Below are 17,680 nucleotides of genomic sequence, written 5' to 3'. Positions count from 1 at the left end.
GTCAAACATTTATGGCACTTGTTGCTGGTTGTTGGGAAAGTTGGATTGTATCCTGAGAAATGCAGCCAACTTGGTTAATAAAAAAAATAAAAAGAATTGAGCAGTACCACTTCAGGACATTCTCTCACTGTGTGGCTGCAATACTCTTTTTTCCAAATAAACTGGTTTTCATTTCTATATTAAATGCACACAAATAACAGTTCTTGAGAGCTTTGTGGGTATTTTTTGTCATTAACAAAATGTTGGAACAACTATAAATGTGGCCTGATGATGAGCTACAGTATGAAAGTCAGGGGATCACCAAAGTTACTCCAATTCAATTCTGAATGTTTGTTATAAATTTCATGGCAATCCAACTGTTTTAGGATTGTTTAGGATTTAGGACAACTGTTTTTTTCACTCAAAACCAGAAATGTCATTCTCACGGTGGGGCAAGAGGAAAGGTTTGGAGTTCACCAAAGTAATTAGAGTTGACTTGAATGTACAAAATTTAAATATTTCACTGAAATAATGAAATCTTTGACCTGCTGGTGGCACTGAAAATAAAGTCAAGGCACCACAAATGTTAGAAGGATTCATAATCTGGCATAACTGACTTTTATCTCACCCTCATCCTTCATTCCTTTAGTATAAGGGATGGGCATTTAAGCAATTTCAATATTCAAGTACTACTCACTTTAAATGAATTTCGAGTACTCGCAAAAAAAAATCTAACATAAAATGAGGGCCAGAACACCTAAGTGTAAATGCAGGTAGAGATTAGGGTTAGCCTATGTTTCTGCACAGCACAGACTGTAGAATATATAAAGAAAAAATACATCCACAAAGATTGTAATGTTTGTAATGATTTCAATAATTCAATAATTTGGCTAGTAATAAAAGCTGTGGCTGGTTTATTTTTTCATCTGAACATTTATTTAGTTCATTTTGTCGAAATACATCAACATCTTTCTTATGCCTGGTTGCCATTCTTCCTGTAATGTTAGATTGAGTGATGACTGACTGAAGCTGATTGTTGCTGATACATGGTTCTGTGCAAATATCCATAGCAGGAACATCAATGTGTCCCATTCAAAGAATGTAAACATACAATAATGTTTATGTCTACTAATGAGAATTGAGAACTGTATCTCCACTTGAATTTGACGTCTTTTATTTCAAAAGGCTTCCATAATTCCTATCATATCCTGAACAGACACATACCTTCCATATTAATAGTATGATTAAAGGCTGGTACCGTTGGAAGTTATTCCCTATAACTGGGTCAATCAGTTATGTAACTGATGCCATGAATTTCATGAATAAGTAAGATGAATAAGTCACAAAGAAGAGACTCCCTCAAGGCTTCTTTGGAAATAGGTCCACACTACCACAGAGAACTCAGTTTACAGTAAGACTTCTTTAAAGATAGACCCTTGAGGTTGAACATAGGAACATCCTGTAGGAGTGTATTGTATTATATATGTGTGTGTGGGACAAAAGAGAAACTTCTTCATTATTTATGCCCTGCAGTTATGCAGCTGTGCAGCAACGATTAGGAATTACAGTATGACAGGAGGTGTGGTAAAGCTACTGTAAAATACACTAGGCCACTGAGAGAGAAAGAAAGACAGACTGGGAAATATGGAGAGACAGAGAGAGAAAACAGAGACTGAGCATGAAGGGAAAGCACGGGAGCAAATATCTCTCTTTCTGTGGACATTGAGGACATGATAAGAGAATGCAAAGCCAGACCACAGCGGCACTTAAAGTGAAACTTGTGGATGTCACATTGGCTAATGCAGAAAGAGAAGATAAGATATGAATAGAAATGAGATTAGTTCAAAATGACACACACAGAATATCTGGTCTATATGTGTGGCTTTGTATCTTTGACTCAGTTCAAATACCATATATGCAAAGATATATACTGTAACTGTAGTGCTGAAAAAATAGTTGATGCATTAATATTTAGATAATCACTTATGTCATTTTTGAATTAAAATGTCCAAATCAAATGTGTTGTCATCTTCTTATTGTTAAGCATCAATTTCATTGTATGCTTTGTACAAATGCATGGGGGCCAATACAAAGAACACTGTATCCATCATAGGATTACATTTATGTCATGTAAACTGAATGTTTAGGACTGTATCCTTTTTTAATTTAGTGTAGGTGTAGAGGTATAGGAAACTCCAATCAATCAATCAATCAATCAATCAATCAATCAATCAATCAATCAAGACAAATGTGAAGATTATTTCTCTTTTGTTGTTTCATGTCTCGTTCAGTTGTGGACTCCTGTTTGGACAAAACATGCAATTTGTGGATGTCACTTTGAATCCTGATAAATTATGTTGCACATTTTTATGAATAACATGATTAATTGATTAATTAAAAAATAATAATAAAGTCAATTGATGACGAAAATGATCATTAATTGTAGCCCTATTAGTATGACTTTACTACTCCTGCTACAACTGAGGTGCCACAGTAAGACAATCAGACACAATCTCTAATAGATAAAAGTTACCTGTCTTGCTCTGTTATACTTCCTCTTCCTTTCGTTTTTGAACTTCAACTCAGAATGGTACAAAAATATCTCTTGGGAGCCACTGTGCTGAATTCTTTTATCCAAAATTTCCATTTTGCGTTCATACTTGAGGACGTAAGTGTATGTGTGTGTATGTGTGTCTGAGTCTCTGGAGGCCAACTGTGTCAAATGGCAGTGAATCCAGCCTTAAGTGTGGAAAGGGGGGCATGGGTGGGGGGGAGTTCTCCTTTGCTCTCACATTTGGCTCTGCTGCGCTTTGAGACTCATAACTGCTGAGAGGATTTCCATAGCACAGAGGGAAAGTGCTAGTGGAATAGTACATTACTGCCACACTTAGCCTACCTAACATTCACACACATTTTCTAAACCATTCATTATTCATTACTCACTGCCTTCCGCAGCCCAAACCCAGAGTCTCATACTGAGGGCTTGAACGGAAGCATGTTCTGGTTTCATCAAGCGGGTCTGACCCAGGAGGATTGCGGGCTTAAGCGAACAAAATATTAGGAATTAATTCATAATGGTGAGCTGCTTTCAAATACCCAGAATTTATTTGTAATATGTTTCTAAGTTTAGAAATCTTTCCACATCCTGCATCCTTCATATTGTAGCGTCACGCTTCCTGAATGAGTGGATTGTGAAATCAGCAATGAAACAGTTTGAACTTGCCAGGTGAGTATCATGGAAAAATCCCTGTCCTGATCCATGAAGTAAAATTAATCACATTATAGGTTTACCTATCCTTTAATTAAAAGACTGAGTGAGCCTTTATTTAATGATCATACATATTTTATTTGTGAAACTGAGTCACGGGATATCTCAAAATAAAACTAGCAGTGATGAACGATGAATTTGGCAGAAATGGAAACATGAATCCCTAAATACACTGCAGGCAAGATAACAGGGAGTTTATATTTAAAGCAAAGTCCTTTCACAATGTCAGGAAAAGGAGAACCTAATATGTCTGTTAATATAAATAACATAGGAAGGTAGGAAGGACATTAGCGATAATGTCCTTATTGGGACATCAACATCTGTCTCTCTGAAATGTCTGTGACCTTGAGGAGTCCCCCCCCCCCCCCCCCTCTCTGTTTTCACACACACAGAGACAAACAACTGTTTACTTAGGTCACCTTTGGGGACATTACATAGACTTACATTCATGTCTAGGAGATGTACCCACTAACCTTACCCACTGACCCAAAAAACAGCTTACTCCCAATTGGGAATGCAGCTTGTGTCCCCAGTTGGACAAGCCTTTACCAAATAACTGGTCTTTAGTCTTAAATGTGTCTGAAAAGTAGGTTAAGTCATACAAACACACACACACACACACACACACACACAGGTGGAGCAACTGTAGAGTTAGACTGGGAAAGAGCATTAAGAGAGAAAGAGAAAGAGAGATAGAGAAAGAGAAATAAGAGAAGAAACGCACAGATTCAATATGAGTAATGCGACTGAACTTGTCTTTCAAGCTCTCAGAACACATTCCTCTGTATTTAAGCTATACATCGACACACCGGGAAAGAGAGGGAGAGAGGGACAGATAGAGAGACGACATGAAGTGAAGCAGGTGTAAATAGACAGCTTACCAAAATGACATTAAAAACTATTGCTATATTGTCAAGTGTGCTTTTAATCGTAACTCTGCATTTATTTTCCTGAAGGTCAATACAGCCTGCAGTGTGCAAAGACATAATATAATGAACAACTTATTAAACCTATACTGTTCAGCATTTATGGGCAACAGCCGTCTAAAACTGTGCGCTCTCAATATCTGTCCGTTTCCTTAGTAACACGTAGCCTATTCAATGCAAGATACAGACTGGATGTGGTACGTCGGTGCTTTGACCACTACTGCCACCTCATCCAGTCAACTTTCCCGACATCAAGGAATGTGGGTGGCATTCATGCATTTCCCCCGGCAACGCGTTCCTGTCTCTAATGACAGACTGCCATGCAACAAGAAAACCAAAACCTGAATCAAGTCCAGACACCCGCGGCGTCGGACAGCTTACCCGCTCCGTGCTGGACGAGGACGCACGGACACTGAATGTGGAGCTTCGTACAGTACGTCCGAACCTCCGGCCAAAGCGACACATAGCCCTGCAAATTATCCCTGCACAGCTTCATACAGCTTCAAGTTCCCCCACAGAGCAAGCTTTTTATATTCATCTTCGTCGGTCACCGTTGAAAAGCGCGCCATCGTGCGGCCGGCGAGAGCGCGCATCGCAACAGGTGGATAGAGGGAGGGACAGGTTGGGATGCTGCTTTCAAGCACTCTGGGAAATCTAGAGAAATAACAGAATTACATTTGCTTCGTATAGTCTGTATAAAAGCCTCACGAATCACGATCCATAGTTGATGCATTTAACATCATGTGTTCATATTGTGTTCAGATATCATTGTGTGTCTATGTTTTTGTCTTATGTGAAAAATTCAACTGACACACAGTTTTATTTTCAACAAATTAATTCACAAATTGCACAACTGTGTAATTCTCCCGCAGCAGCACAAAGTCTATGTCAACTGACAGAGAAGTTTACAAGAGGCGCTTTAAGGCAGCATGATAACAGAGAGGATGGAGAGAGGTATACGCAATGGAGCTTAATAACTTTATGGCTGCTTATCAGACCAAAGAGTTTTATCCCTAATCCCTCTCCCACCTCAGACATACAAGTCTATTCATACACAATGTATATGAAAGTCTACATGTAGTAGTATTTGTTGTTGCTGTTGTAGTAGCAGCAGTAGTTAGTAATTGTTACACTTCTTGTAGAGGTGGTATTGTTATAGTTATAGTAGATCCACCCCTGGATATTTCACGCCTGTCTTAACTTCACCACTGCCTATGTTTGTGTTCTTTTGATTTAATTTGACCTCACAAATTACAATTATAAGTAGACTTTATTGGTTGAAGAAAAAAGTTGCATGCAGTTGTGTAATGCTTAGGGGTTAAAATAAATATGCACTGCTTGAGAAAAAAAAGGAAAAGCTTTAATCACAGACGGAATCTTGATGAACAAACTGTTATTATTAACTTCTTATTATTAACTTCTGATCTGGAATTTCATCTTCATAGTGCTCATCAATCCTCAGAAGCTGTCCCTTTGTACACTGCTCTAGCAGAGACTGAAGGATCCTGAATTAAATGCCCTGAATTAAACCTTGATTGGGATGCATGTAAAACCCAAACCTGGGGTAACAAGTGAACAGGAGCTTCACCCCTATCCTGACACTACCACTGAAGCTAGCTAACTTACTCAGTGTTCATGTAGTTAATGGTGGGGGGTGACCCTCTCACAGGCACGGAGATGCTCTTAAGCTAAAAGCTCTACTCACCTTCACTACCACCTAAAGTAGTCACCCGCTGCCATAGCCTAACAGGAGAGAAGGTGCTGCTCAGATGGACACCAAAATATCCCAGATGGGGCCCATCACAAATTGAGACTGTCTAAATCAATTTCTCCCTATGAAATATGGGCAAGAAAATGTTGATTTTGATACTTTCCTCTTGAAACTCCAGGAAACTTCAGGAAAGAAGACAAGACAGTGTAAGAGGAGGAGGAGGAAAAAGAGAAGTTGCAGGAAGAGGAGGAGACAAGGAAGACAAGGTGGAGGTGAAGGGGACATTATCTCTTCACCATCCCTCCACTGTGTCCTACCAGAAAGGGACAATTTGACACACACATTTATCACATTCTATCAATGTACTGTTTATTTAACTCATTCATCCTTCTGTACTGTCCCATGCAGTTTAAAGTCAAAATGACATGAAACAATACAATACATAACAATATAAGTTGTTCTGCTATAACGAGATAAATAGTATCATTATCACAAGAAAAGTTTCTTTCAACAACAACAATGAACTTTTCACGTTAAACCAGGAGTTGCAGATCAGATACTGATCTGTTTTATTTTTTTCTGGCGTGTCAGCAATATGCCTCTGTAGTTTTCTTTGTCTTGTCCTAGTTTTTTTTCCTTTTCTTTTCTTTCAACTGTGAAAAAATTAAAAATGCTTATAAATAAGCTTTTTGAACTGAACATAATAATAAAACAGTAATTTAGGTAGACAGCAGCTAAATGAAGCAGTAAAATAAAGAACACAAGAAACTGTATCAGTGATGTAAAGCTGTGGCTCCTGCTAGAGGGAAGATCTCTTTGAGATTTTACTCCTTTTCTCATAGAGCTTGGGCTGTGTAGGAAACTATTCATGTTGTTGGTCTGTATGTAAAAACAAACAAACATGTAATAACATAACTTTCATCTGACTGTTGAATAACCAAATTTCAAGACACCCTGAGTTTGTGAATCTCTCCTCATCACTGGGTAAAGACCTCCATGATCATCTGTGGTCTTTAATGGAGCTGTAGCATGTTAAACTGCAGACAGTTCATTCTGGAGGAAAACACTACAAAGCTGTCTGTTGTTGAATGCTAAAAGAAGCAGTGGGCTATTTTCAGGTAATGTCTTTGATGCACTACCTATATAACAATGTCACAACAGGTCAAATCATCTGATTAATAGAGGGAAGAATATGTAACACTGATCCCTGAAGAGCATAATGACTAGAAGTTAAAACAGTACCAAAGATTTACCCTCATATTCCCCCCAATTAAATCAAGCTTGCAGCCTTCACTACACTGCCAAATCCATGTGAGGCTGAACATTCCTGAGCATTAGGTTTGATATGAGTTACATAATTGAACATTTTCCTGAAACAAACAGCCCACTAAACAATTTCTAGTGTTCAAAAAACACCCTATATTCTGGGTTATTCAATTATACATTCACCATCGCAATATCAGTAGCTAAATATAGAAGTAGGAAATAATGACTCAATAATATGAACACATTCTGCCAGTAGAAATGATTCATGTACCTCTGAGCAGGACACGCTAGACTACACAGTAGGAATGGAGGTTTTTAATCCATGTGCAGGTGTTTGTCAAATTTAACAGGCTGCAGAGAGAAAGCTGCTGCTCTGTCAGTGCTGTGTAGCTTTATTAGTATGAGCACACTGCTTATATGTGCAGACAAAATCTATACAGTTGTTTAGGCCAAGAGTACCGAGCTGCAGATAAAACGAGGGACATAGACACAGACATTTTTACCTATGTCTCCCCAGGTGACAGGATATCACTTGACCTTAGGGTGGTGGTATTTCCCCTGACTTCACTCAGCGGAAGTGAAGCTGTACCTTGCCCGGTACGCGCCAGCTTTTCATTTCAAATTAAAGTACAGAATTTACTACATTTAATAAAACTTCTAATAAGATGATTGTGTCGAACATTAAATTGATTATGTAAAATAGATACCTAAAAATCATAGTCTGTCATGACGCCAGACATTTACTGAAGAGAAAGGGAAATGTCTCTTCTTGCTCATGCTACTAATACTGAAACACAGTATTTACTTAATACAGACTCTGGTTGTAAATACTTTAAGTCATTTCAGAGTCATTCTATGTTGATTTTTCCTAGATGTTTTTTCATGAGCATGGAAACATTGACACGTGTTTGTCTGTGAAGTTTTGACTTTGAAAATCCGTACAGGACGTTATGATCTCATTCACGGTATCTTGACGCCCGGGGACCACTGTGATGGACGATAACAGCCTAGCTAATCTGTAATGTTCTCCCGAGCTTTATATTTCTCAGAGAAACGTGTGAAGATGTGGGGGAAGTTAATGCTGACCTACAGACAGTCTGCAGTCTGCACCGAGTCCGTTTTATCAGGTGAGAGACCACCGGGAGCTAATCTCTGCTCTCTTTTTTTGTATGCTAGCATCCCACTCCTCAAGCTGTGCAAATGAGCCCAAACAATGACAATGGAAATCAGATTGGCCTTTCTTCAAATAAATATTGAGCTAATTCACGAAAAATCGCAATAGTGGAATTATCTCCCAAAATATACAGACCTCATTTACCAGTTTGGGATGAACTGAAGGGCAGTTGTAACACTTTGAATTGTTCACTCCTGCACTTGGTTGCATCAGCTATTGTGTACATTCTCTCTAAAGTTAAGGTGTAAAGTCGACACTACAGGCTTAGTAACTACTGGTTAAATTAGCTACTCAAATTGGTTGCACTATGATGACTTAAGGCATATCCTAGTTTGCCTGAAAACCTAACTAGTATGGATGTAAAGTCATAATTTAGGAAAGCAGCTAATCAGCAGTCGATAGAGCTTTCTGGCTAGCATGAGCCACATCATAGTAAGCTGGATCCATACAGAAACATCATCTCAATAAATTAGGTCTATACTGGATTACTGTATTGCAAAATGGCATGCAATTAAAGGACCAGTGTGTTGAATTTAGTGGCATCTAGTGGTGAGGTTGCACATTGCAACCAACTGAATACCCCCCTCCCCTCGAAGTCCCCAGGAACAGCACAGACTTTGAAGCCAATTTGATTTAGTTGGCAAACCATGGAATTACAACTTTCGGGCCAAAAAGCATCTTTCCCGCACACAGTCATGGGAAAAAGAACGGCTGTACAATGGTGGAAACATTTTTTTGAACATCACAACACCCGCGAAATTGAAAGCAAAACTTGCTTTACTAACAGAATTTGATCCACATAGTCTCGGAAATCTAGAAAAGCCCTATGACTGAAATGCTTTATTCCTATTTAAGTGAGCAGGATGGCTAAACCAGAAATTAGCTGTCTCTGTCGGTGAAAGTCTGTAGTGAGCATGCTCCATGGGTGCATTGGGCCCATAGAGTGTGCACAGTATGTTATCATCTAGGCAATGTCTTTACAGCGGGAAGTGACTTTTATGGCTTCATGTGCCACTGAGCAACTTTCATAGGATTGAACAGGGCCTGTCCTCTGATGCTGTATCCAGTTCTCATTTTATATCCATTTTCCCTTCACACTCCCCTTCCAAGTGTGTAGAAGAACCTGCAGTTTTGTCCCTTCTGGGCTACTGTAGAAACATGGCAGTGCAACATGGTAGAGTCTGTCGGGAACCCACTCCCTATGCATATATAAAGGACTCATTCTAAGGTAGTTTTTAAATTTAATTTTCTAAAATATATATGTTCCATTTCTGCCAAATCTGTTCCTGTAGTTGCCACTAAATTCTACACACTGCACAGTCAATGACAAAATGGTGCTGTGCAGCAGAAAAACTGCTGTTTTAACATTAGAGAGTATAGTTTTATGACATTTTATGATTTACAGTGACCTTAAGGGCATGTGTAACTATTGGTTACTTAAGAGTTACACTGTAACTTTTACTTACTCGTGGTGCAGCCTTTTCTATGCTTAAATGCATAATGCATGCATAATGCATAAATCGAATTTTAGTCACAGTTCATGTTACATTAAAGTTTGAACTTACACACAGCAGATTCAACAGGCTGCTGATACTGTTCTGACATCTCTTTCAGACTCATCAAATATCAGAACAAGTCTTCACACACCCATTTTATGAGGTAGGCAGGTGTGTCACATCTGTTTGAATCAACACCAGATTAAACACACATCTATAAACAATTTGGCCACAGAAGGTGGATATATCCTGCAGCTGAAGGGCAGACACATCAGAGGACGGAATCAGTCTCTCCCCAATGGCCGCAGCACGCTTCCCTGGGAAGAGTGTGGACGTGTTGGCCAATAACTGGACTGCTCCTGTGTTGGGCCGGCCGCTGTGTGTTAATGGGACACCATGGATCCTGTACTTGCTGGAGGAGTGTGTGGATAATGTGTGGGAGTACTGCAGTGTGGTGATAGGACTCATATCTATGTTCTGTTTCCTGCTGTCCTTTTTGCCGTGAGTAATCATGACTTTTAACCATCCTAATGAAGTGTTTGATTTTGATGTGAAAATCCGTTTTCATCTTTTTTTATGCAAGTGCATATGTGAGTATGTTGAATCTATCTATCTATCTAGTCAGGTCTACGTGTCATATCGGAACGGTAAAGTGGAGGAGGCCATGTCCTTTGGTTTTCTCTTTTTCCTCTTCAGTGGAGACCTGACCAGCTTTGCAGGCTGCTACCTCACCAGTCAGCTGCCTATTCAAGTAAACACACCGACACCTACTGTACACACACAAGGTGTTGAGCTTTGATAGTTTTATATTGTCAATATTTAATTTGACAAAAGTAATTACCTGCCTTATCATTGGTAAAATATTAACGTAAAGATGAGCTGCGCTCAGGCCTTCTTGCTTCTTTTTGACATGTTGTTGTTTGTTTTTGTTTCTAATTCTTATTATTTTGATTACTTTCTCAATTAATTGATTAGTTGTTTGGTCTATATTATGCCACAAAGCATTGAAAAATGTTGATTACTATTTCCTAGAACCCAACATGCAACTGAAAATGTTTTGTCCTGACCAATTTTCATTGTCTATGTATCTATATGTATTTTTTACCTGTAAGAAACCAGAAAACATTTGAAACTGCAATTTCAGCTAATTTTATTAAAATATAATTCAACAAACAATACATTTATTATGAAAATAGATACATTTTCTGTTAATCGACTAACTGACTAATTGTCTAATTGCCTAATTGTTGCAGCTTTAATTCAAACATAGGGTTTGAATATTGCTTCTTTCATGGACTTATTAGCCTTACAGATTCTACTGTCTGCAGCATGAACTCACTCTGCTGTCGCACACATTTTTTGAGTTAGCTGCAAACTCAAAATTTTCCAATAAATGATTAAATTCTTTCTCCCTGTCCCTCCCTCAGATAGTCACAGTGGTGTTCTACATCTTCACAGACCTGATTCTCATCTCCCAGTTTCTCTACTATAAGATCAAGAACAGCTCTAGCAGAAGTAAGCCCTGTTTTAGCTCTTCACATGAGTTCAAATGAAAGTGTCAAGTGACATACAGTATGTGCATATGTGTGAGTCAGCCATAATTACAGCATGAAGGAAGGAAGTTTTTTTTGTTGACTCAGATCAGTGACTGTTTCATTTTTTGATGTCATGCAGTTCAGAATAAACAGACATAGCCAGCTTTACAAGCTGAGGAAGGTAAGGCAGCAACTAACGATTCATTTCATCATCAATCATTCTGTTGTTATTATTATTATTATTATTATTGTTTTTTTTTAATAAAACTATAATCTTCTCAGTTAAAGGATTAGTTGTTTGGTCCATAAAATCTCAGACAATGGTGAATGTCTTATCTTGTCCCAACCAAATCCAATAGATATTCAGTTTACTGTCATTGTGGACTAAAGAAACAAGAAATATTCACATCTAAGAAGCTGGAATCAGAGAATTTTGACTTTCTTCCTTTAAAAAAATGTAGGCATGTCATTTAAAAGTTGGCAACTAATTGATTAATCTACTAATCATTGCAGCTCTAGAGAAATGTGTAATGTGTTGTGTGAGACATGAGTCATTGACAGTAAGAGTAGGAGTGTCAAATGAAGCAAATGCAAATATTTGGACTTTGCTTTACTCATGTCTTCAGTCAAACAATCACTGTGTTGTGTTTGTGTGCTTATCCTCTAGAGAGCCCTGTCTTGAAGTGGCTGTGCTTCATGTGGTGTGGTGCTGCGACATTAGTCCTCCTGACTTTACCCAAGCTCATCATAGACAATAGTACAACCTTAGACACTCAGGTAGGTAGATTCTGTGTATATGTGGAACATATATTTCAGTGTCCAGAAATCAAATGTAGTGTTTTTTCACTGCTGATAGGAGGTTGTGATTGTACTTGTGTTGGCCCAACATCATGTTCTTTGCACCTCTCCACCTTTCTCTTGCAAAAGAGTCCAGCTACCTCCAAATCAGTGGAAATTACTGGCTACATATGTGGATACCTGGCTTCTGTCTTCTACCTCTCCTCCCGTTTCCCCCAGCTCTATAAAAATGTAAGTGACCATTTTTGGCCTGATTGAGACATGGAGTTAGTTATTTCATCATTTTTTGCTTTACCATTGTGCCATGTGAGCAGTGCCATCCTGAGGGTAGAGCCTGGACAGCTTTTTCAGGCTCTGATCCCAGAGAGTCAATAGAAAACTGTACTTATTATGTGTCAGTTAGTCATAAAGAGGGACTGCGTGTGTTTGTGTGTCAAAATGAGAACCAGGCATTATAGACAATGGTGCTGTTGTTGTTGTGAGGGAACGTCCTGGCTCAACTTCACTTATTAGTCACCAGAGGGGATCGTCTCAGAAGACTCCCAGTGCCAGAGAAACTTCTGGGCACACAAACACTCGCTGGCTATTGTAAATCATTGAAGTCACATTTGCCCTGAGGGAATTCCTACATGTTCAAACATGCTCATTTTTTTCATAATTCATTTATTTATCCAGTTCGGTATCTTATTACACCTTTTAATAGTTCTGTTGCAAACACTTGTTGGTTGCCTAGTCTTGCTTGAGTTCATCCCAAACACAAATCTGTAAGGCATTCACATTATGTTGCCAAGCAGCATTACAGTATTTCAGACTTTTATGGGGACACATTGAACTCATTAGGCAAACCAGAATATAAAACATGTACACACACACTGTGTGCAAGAAATACATGTAATAGACCTAGTTATGTAAGGAATAATTCTGTTAATGTATTTTTTTTATTGCATCAACAGTTCCCCCAAAAGGACCAAAAACACACTAAACAAATTTAGCTTTTGTCTGTGAAGCCACAGGCTCATATATGTGACACCTCTATGCAGTATATGTGACTTGTTGTTGTTTCATGTTATTAAAAACACATGAAAGAGCCATAGCAGTGTGTTGGGTGATATAATGTACGTTATTAAGAACATGGCCAGTGTAAGGAGGTATAAACTAAACCAGTCTTTGCCTACACAGACAAACAGTGCTCTTCGTTAGAAGAATGAATTCATTGTTGGTCTCTTCAGTGGATTTGTTGATGGCAATAAAATGCGGTTAATTGGATCTGTTTGGAGTTCACACAAAGGAGTGAGAAGTGATACCCACTGACAATATGAATAATGCCTGTAGCCAGTCCTGACCTGCCCTTTGGTCTAAATGAAGAACAATATGCTCTTTATGTGAACTCTGTCCACTCCAGTTCCAGCGACAGTCTACAGAGGGAACCTCCTACCTGTTGTTTGCCCTGGCCATGATGGGAAATGGGACGTATGGGTTAAGCGTCATAGTGGTCCTTCCCGCTCTGAGGGGCTCCAAAAAGACCTTCATCATCAAACATCTGGCCTGGCTAATTGGCAGCCTGGGAGTCCTCATACTCGACTTCTTTGTATCCTTTATTTCACAATTTCAGCCTCATGTCAGCTATAAAATATCTAAGTTTAGTTTATCTGTCATGTCCTCTGATAATAAATGCATGTTAAAACTTGTGATCTGTAAGGAGGTTATTGGAACAATTTGGCTGTGTTAAATGCTTGTTCACATCCTGAACTCAGCAAACAGCATATCTAAATGTCAACATGCCATTTGAGATTTAATGCTGTTAAATTACATCAACCTTACTGTACACAAAACATGAAGAGTCATAAATCGTATTAACACAATGCAACTTAATGAATGACATCTCATCAGATTTGGTGGGTCAACATATACAGTATAGTATTTCCATTTACCACTAATATTTGTCGTTGTTGTCTTTGATTGGTTATATAAACTCACTGAGTACTGTATTATTAGACCTGTGCAATCTAATGCAATCCAATACAGCTGCTGTACAGTAACTTCTACATTTATGAAGCTTATGCAGCTCAAAAGTGACAATTCTACTTTGTTTATTATTAAGGTTGAAGGTGATGGTGGTGTACTGGAGTGCATTATATTGAAAGGTATTCCTAATATTTTGTCCCCCTCATGTAGGTTAATGGGGTGTTTTTTTATTTATTAAATAACAATAAATTGGAGCTTGCACTACCACCAACATGTACTAATCAGAAGATGTCATTTGTTTCCTATCTAAGAATGTTGTTTTATTATACTTTTGGAGAAAAGAAAGCCTACAGTAAATAGTTGCACTAATAAATGGATATCTGTTTGACTGAATAGCCTTACTGATGAAGAGTGTATTCAGATTAGAGTGTTTTTGAAAAAGCATCAGAACTCACCCGAGGAGAGGATAACATGTTGAACTATGTTTGTTTGTCTATGAGCCTTAACTTAAGGTCAGGTGACTGCCCAGTTCATCATGTACAAGAAGAACAACTCTGCTAAAAGCAGAGCACTACACAGTGTCCCAGAGGTGGAACCTCTTCTATGTGAGGAAGAGGAGCTGTCAGTGTTGTAGGGCACAGAAGTGACACCAGTGTGGACCAGGATTAGTCATTTTGCAGTTTGGCTTTGGATATTTCTGCAGGTGTTCAGTGATCAGTAATGTAGTGTCCTAATAACTTCAGGAAAAAAGACAACACAGAACCAGAACCAGCTGCTGGTCCAGTATATATTTCCAGTTCGTCTTTGTACTATTTTCTGCAGTTAACAGGAAAAACATCATGATCATCTCTTCTGTGGTCGACTGGCAATAAGGCAGGAAAAAAGCCACAGAGGAGATCAGATCCAGGCATTTTAACACTGGACATTAACTTAAAGAAAGAACAAATTTAGTAGCATTTTTGGTCTGTTTCTCCTGAGGTAGGTGGGTCAGCATCACTGAATCTTTCTTTTTTTTATTCTGGTTATGAGTATTGCAATTTTTTAATGAATTATTCCAGTGAGAGCTCTTGATTTTGTTATAAATATGATAATTGTAGTTTTATTTACCAATGGGGACCATACACACCCAGAGGAAGACGCTTCAGGTCTGATGTTTCAAGCTTTAGGTAAGAGCTAAGTGCCTGTTTTGTCTGCACGTTTTTTTGACAGGGTAAATACTGCCATAGAGGATTGTCAAATTATACTAGGATGAATGAGAGAGACTTTTTTTTTTCTTGCTTTATTCAGTATGTGAGTGCCATAAAATACACACAATAACATAGGGGCCAGTGCTAATGTTATTTATGTGAGGTTGCAGAACTGGATGTTGCATTTTTCTTCTTTCTTGGGCCAAACTTTCTTCAGTCCTGGAGAAACACTTTGTCTTAAAAAAAAAAAAAAAATCAGTCTTTTGGTTTTTTTGGAACTGGGTTCCGGTTCTGATATTTAAAGATGTCTGAGTGATAGGACATGATAAGTTGAGTATATTTTCAGATCTAAGAATATGAAGATGAATAGGGTTAGTTTGCACTTTAAAGATGTGTTTGTATTCAGTCATCAGGTGTAAAGTAGAGAAGATGCTCTTGTCAAGTTATTTTAAAAATGCTTTCCCCTCGACAACAAATTAAAAAAACAAAAGCTAAACAAATATCTCTTATGACATATTTCAGAGACGTTTAGATCTACTGAAAGCTTTTTTAAGTTGCATTTCAGTATGTTTGGAGTGGTCTCATTGTTTAATCTAGTCATCTACAGTATATAATGAAGCACTGTACATGCAGGTGTCTTCTGATTTCTCTACCTCATTATAGTGTGATTATGATTTATTTCTCCTAGTATGCATGATGAGTTAGCTTATTACTGGAACACACAATGCTTCATGTGTTGAAACAGCATTTCTGTACATACAATAGAGGGCAAGTATGTGCTGCATTTAAATGTGGAAAGTTTAAAGCGTAAAGTAGTTTAGGAATTAAAAAAAGTGCATTTGGTGGTCATTATTACACAGCAACAAGAACAATCATGCTGTTCCTCTATTTTTAGCCAATAAGATGATGCAATAATATGGTGTTAGTAGATTTTGAGGAAGTTGTTTTGATTTTCTTCACAGAAGAGAGAATATATGCAATTAGAATAGCATTTTATTAATATTTAATTTTATAAATATTTTTATACTGCATGGTTGATATTTTGATCCCTTTATATTGGGTTGTCCGTCCCATTCTCCTGAACGTGATATCTCAGTAACGCTTGAGGGAATTTCTTCAAATTTGGCAAAATTGGACTCAAGGACAAAACTCATTTGATTTTTGTGGTCAAAAGTCACTGTGACCTCACAAAATATGCTTTTGCAAATAACTCATATGCTAATCATGATGGATACAATGATGAAGTGATGACATTTTATACCCCAAAGGTCAACTTCACTGTCATCATAATGTTCTGCAGAAACACCTTTCTGGCCATTGGTGGTGCTAATCTAGGGTTCTCAACTTGGAACTGTTTTTATTGTTTAGATCTTCTGAAGCATCGTCTACTGTCATGGCTACAACTTTGTTCTCTATCAGAAAACACACTTAATACCTTTTATTAAATTCCTTCAAAGTCTTCCCTGCAAATATTACATAAGTCTGGACAGACATCGATGTAAACAGCAACTTGACTGGTTGACTGAGGCATACAACTACAAGGTGGTATTTCTAGTTTGATTTTAAATGGCTGATATATTTTTTTAATCTAGTGCAAAATTTCAGAAATTTCACCAGATGATTCAGTTGGCGTATATATTTATTGCACATGTGGAACATGTAGTATTTATATGACTGTAGTTTTTACTTTAAATGGGACACTTTTGCTAAGATGTATTTATTTTCTTTTTCACTTGCATCTTACTGTACATGGCCAGTTATACATGTACTTCTGAGCTCTATGTCAGGGTATGTTTGTTGACAATGTCCTCAGATATTTACTTTATGTAAAACCCGAACATTAATTGTATTGTACAAACTTGAATAAACTGTATTAAATACACAGTTCAGATGTTTGTGTATGCTTGGGTGAGAAGGAAAAGATCATGTTTCTTTAAATCAGACATTTTAACAAGCAGAAGGAATCATTTTTGTATGGGTATTAATCAAAGCTCATGTTATAAATGTAGGCTTTGTTCTGCTGTGGCTTGAGTCTTGACTTTTCTTAGAGCTAAAGAAAATTGTAATAATTACATTTATTCTGCTCAATTTGACAATTAGGCAATATAGGTAGTGCTGCTTTTTTTCTAATTTAGTGTTTCACAAAAGTTGATCTAAACTGAACATGTAAGTGGGTTTAGTTTATTATAATTTCATGTTATGTATTCATCCAAAGTTTATATTAAACTTGTTAAAATTAGTTCTGGAGGGCAAAGTGTTACCTTTAGATTAAATGTGATGTATTCTGTGTTGTACAGTTACTTTGCAATACATGCCATTTTAATTTATTTTTTAGCTGGAAAAACAGCAGAGCAATGTAAAATATTACCAGCTGT

The 17,680-nt window shown here is 37.8% G+C and overlaps 1 protein-coding gene across 1 annotated transcript; it reads left to right on the top strand.

Annotated features, from left to right (window-relative positions):
* The first annotated feature begins 10,101 nt into the window (after positions 1-10,101).
* Positions 10,102-14,862, top strand: LOC128360695 (lysosomal amino acid transporter 1 homolog). Its single transcript, XM_053321184.1, has 7 exons — positions 10,102-10,321; positions 10,442-10,571; positions 11,248-11,335; positions 12,023-12,132; positions 12,283-12,384; positions 13,556-13,741; positions 14,636-14,862. Exons 1-7 carry the CDS (start codon positions 10,119-10,121, stop codon positions 14,750-14,752), a joined length of 936 nt encoding a protein of 311 aa, XP_053177159.1. The 5' UTR covers positions 10,102-10,118; the 3' UTR covers positions 14,753-14,862.
* The last annotated feature ends 2,818 nt before the right edge of the window (positions 14,863-17,680 follow it).

This window comes from Scomber japonicus, chromosome 6 (assembly GCF_027409825.1).
Source record: "Scomber japonicus isolate fScoJap1 chromosome 6, fScoJap1.pri, whole genome shotgun sequence".
NCBI classification, from domain to species: domain Eukaryota; kingdom Metazoa; phylum Chordata; class Actinopteri; order Scombriformes; family Scombridae; genus Scomber; species Scomber japonicus.
The sequence above is the reverse complement of the archived record's forward strand: the minus strand, read 5'-3'. Positions and strand labels throughout refer to the sequence as shown.

Coding starts and splice junctions, on each gene's coding strand:
- LOC128360695 (XM_053321184.1), top strand. CDS start 10,119: ATGGCCGCAGCACGCTTCCCTGGGAAGAGTGTGGACGTGTTGGCCAAT. Junction 10,572..11,247: donor CCAGTCAGCTGCCTATTCAA/GTAAACACACCG, acceptor TCCCTCCCTCAG/ATAGTCACAGTGGTGTTCTA. Junction 11,336..12,022: donor CAAGAACAGCTCTAGCAGAA/GTAAGCCCTGTT, acceptor CTTATCCTCTAG/AGAGCCCTGTCTTGAAGTGG.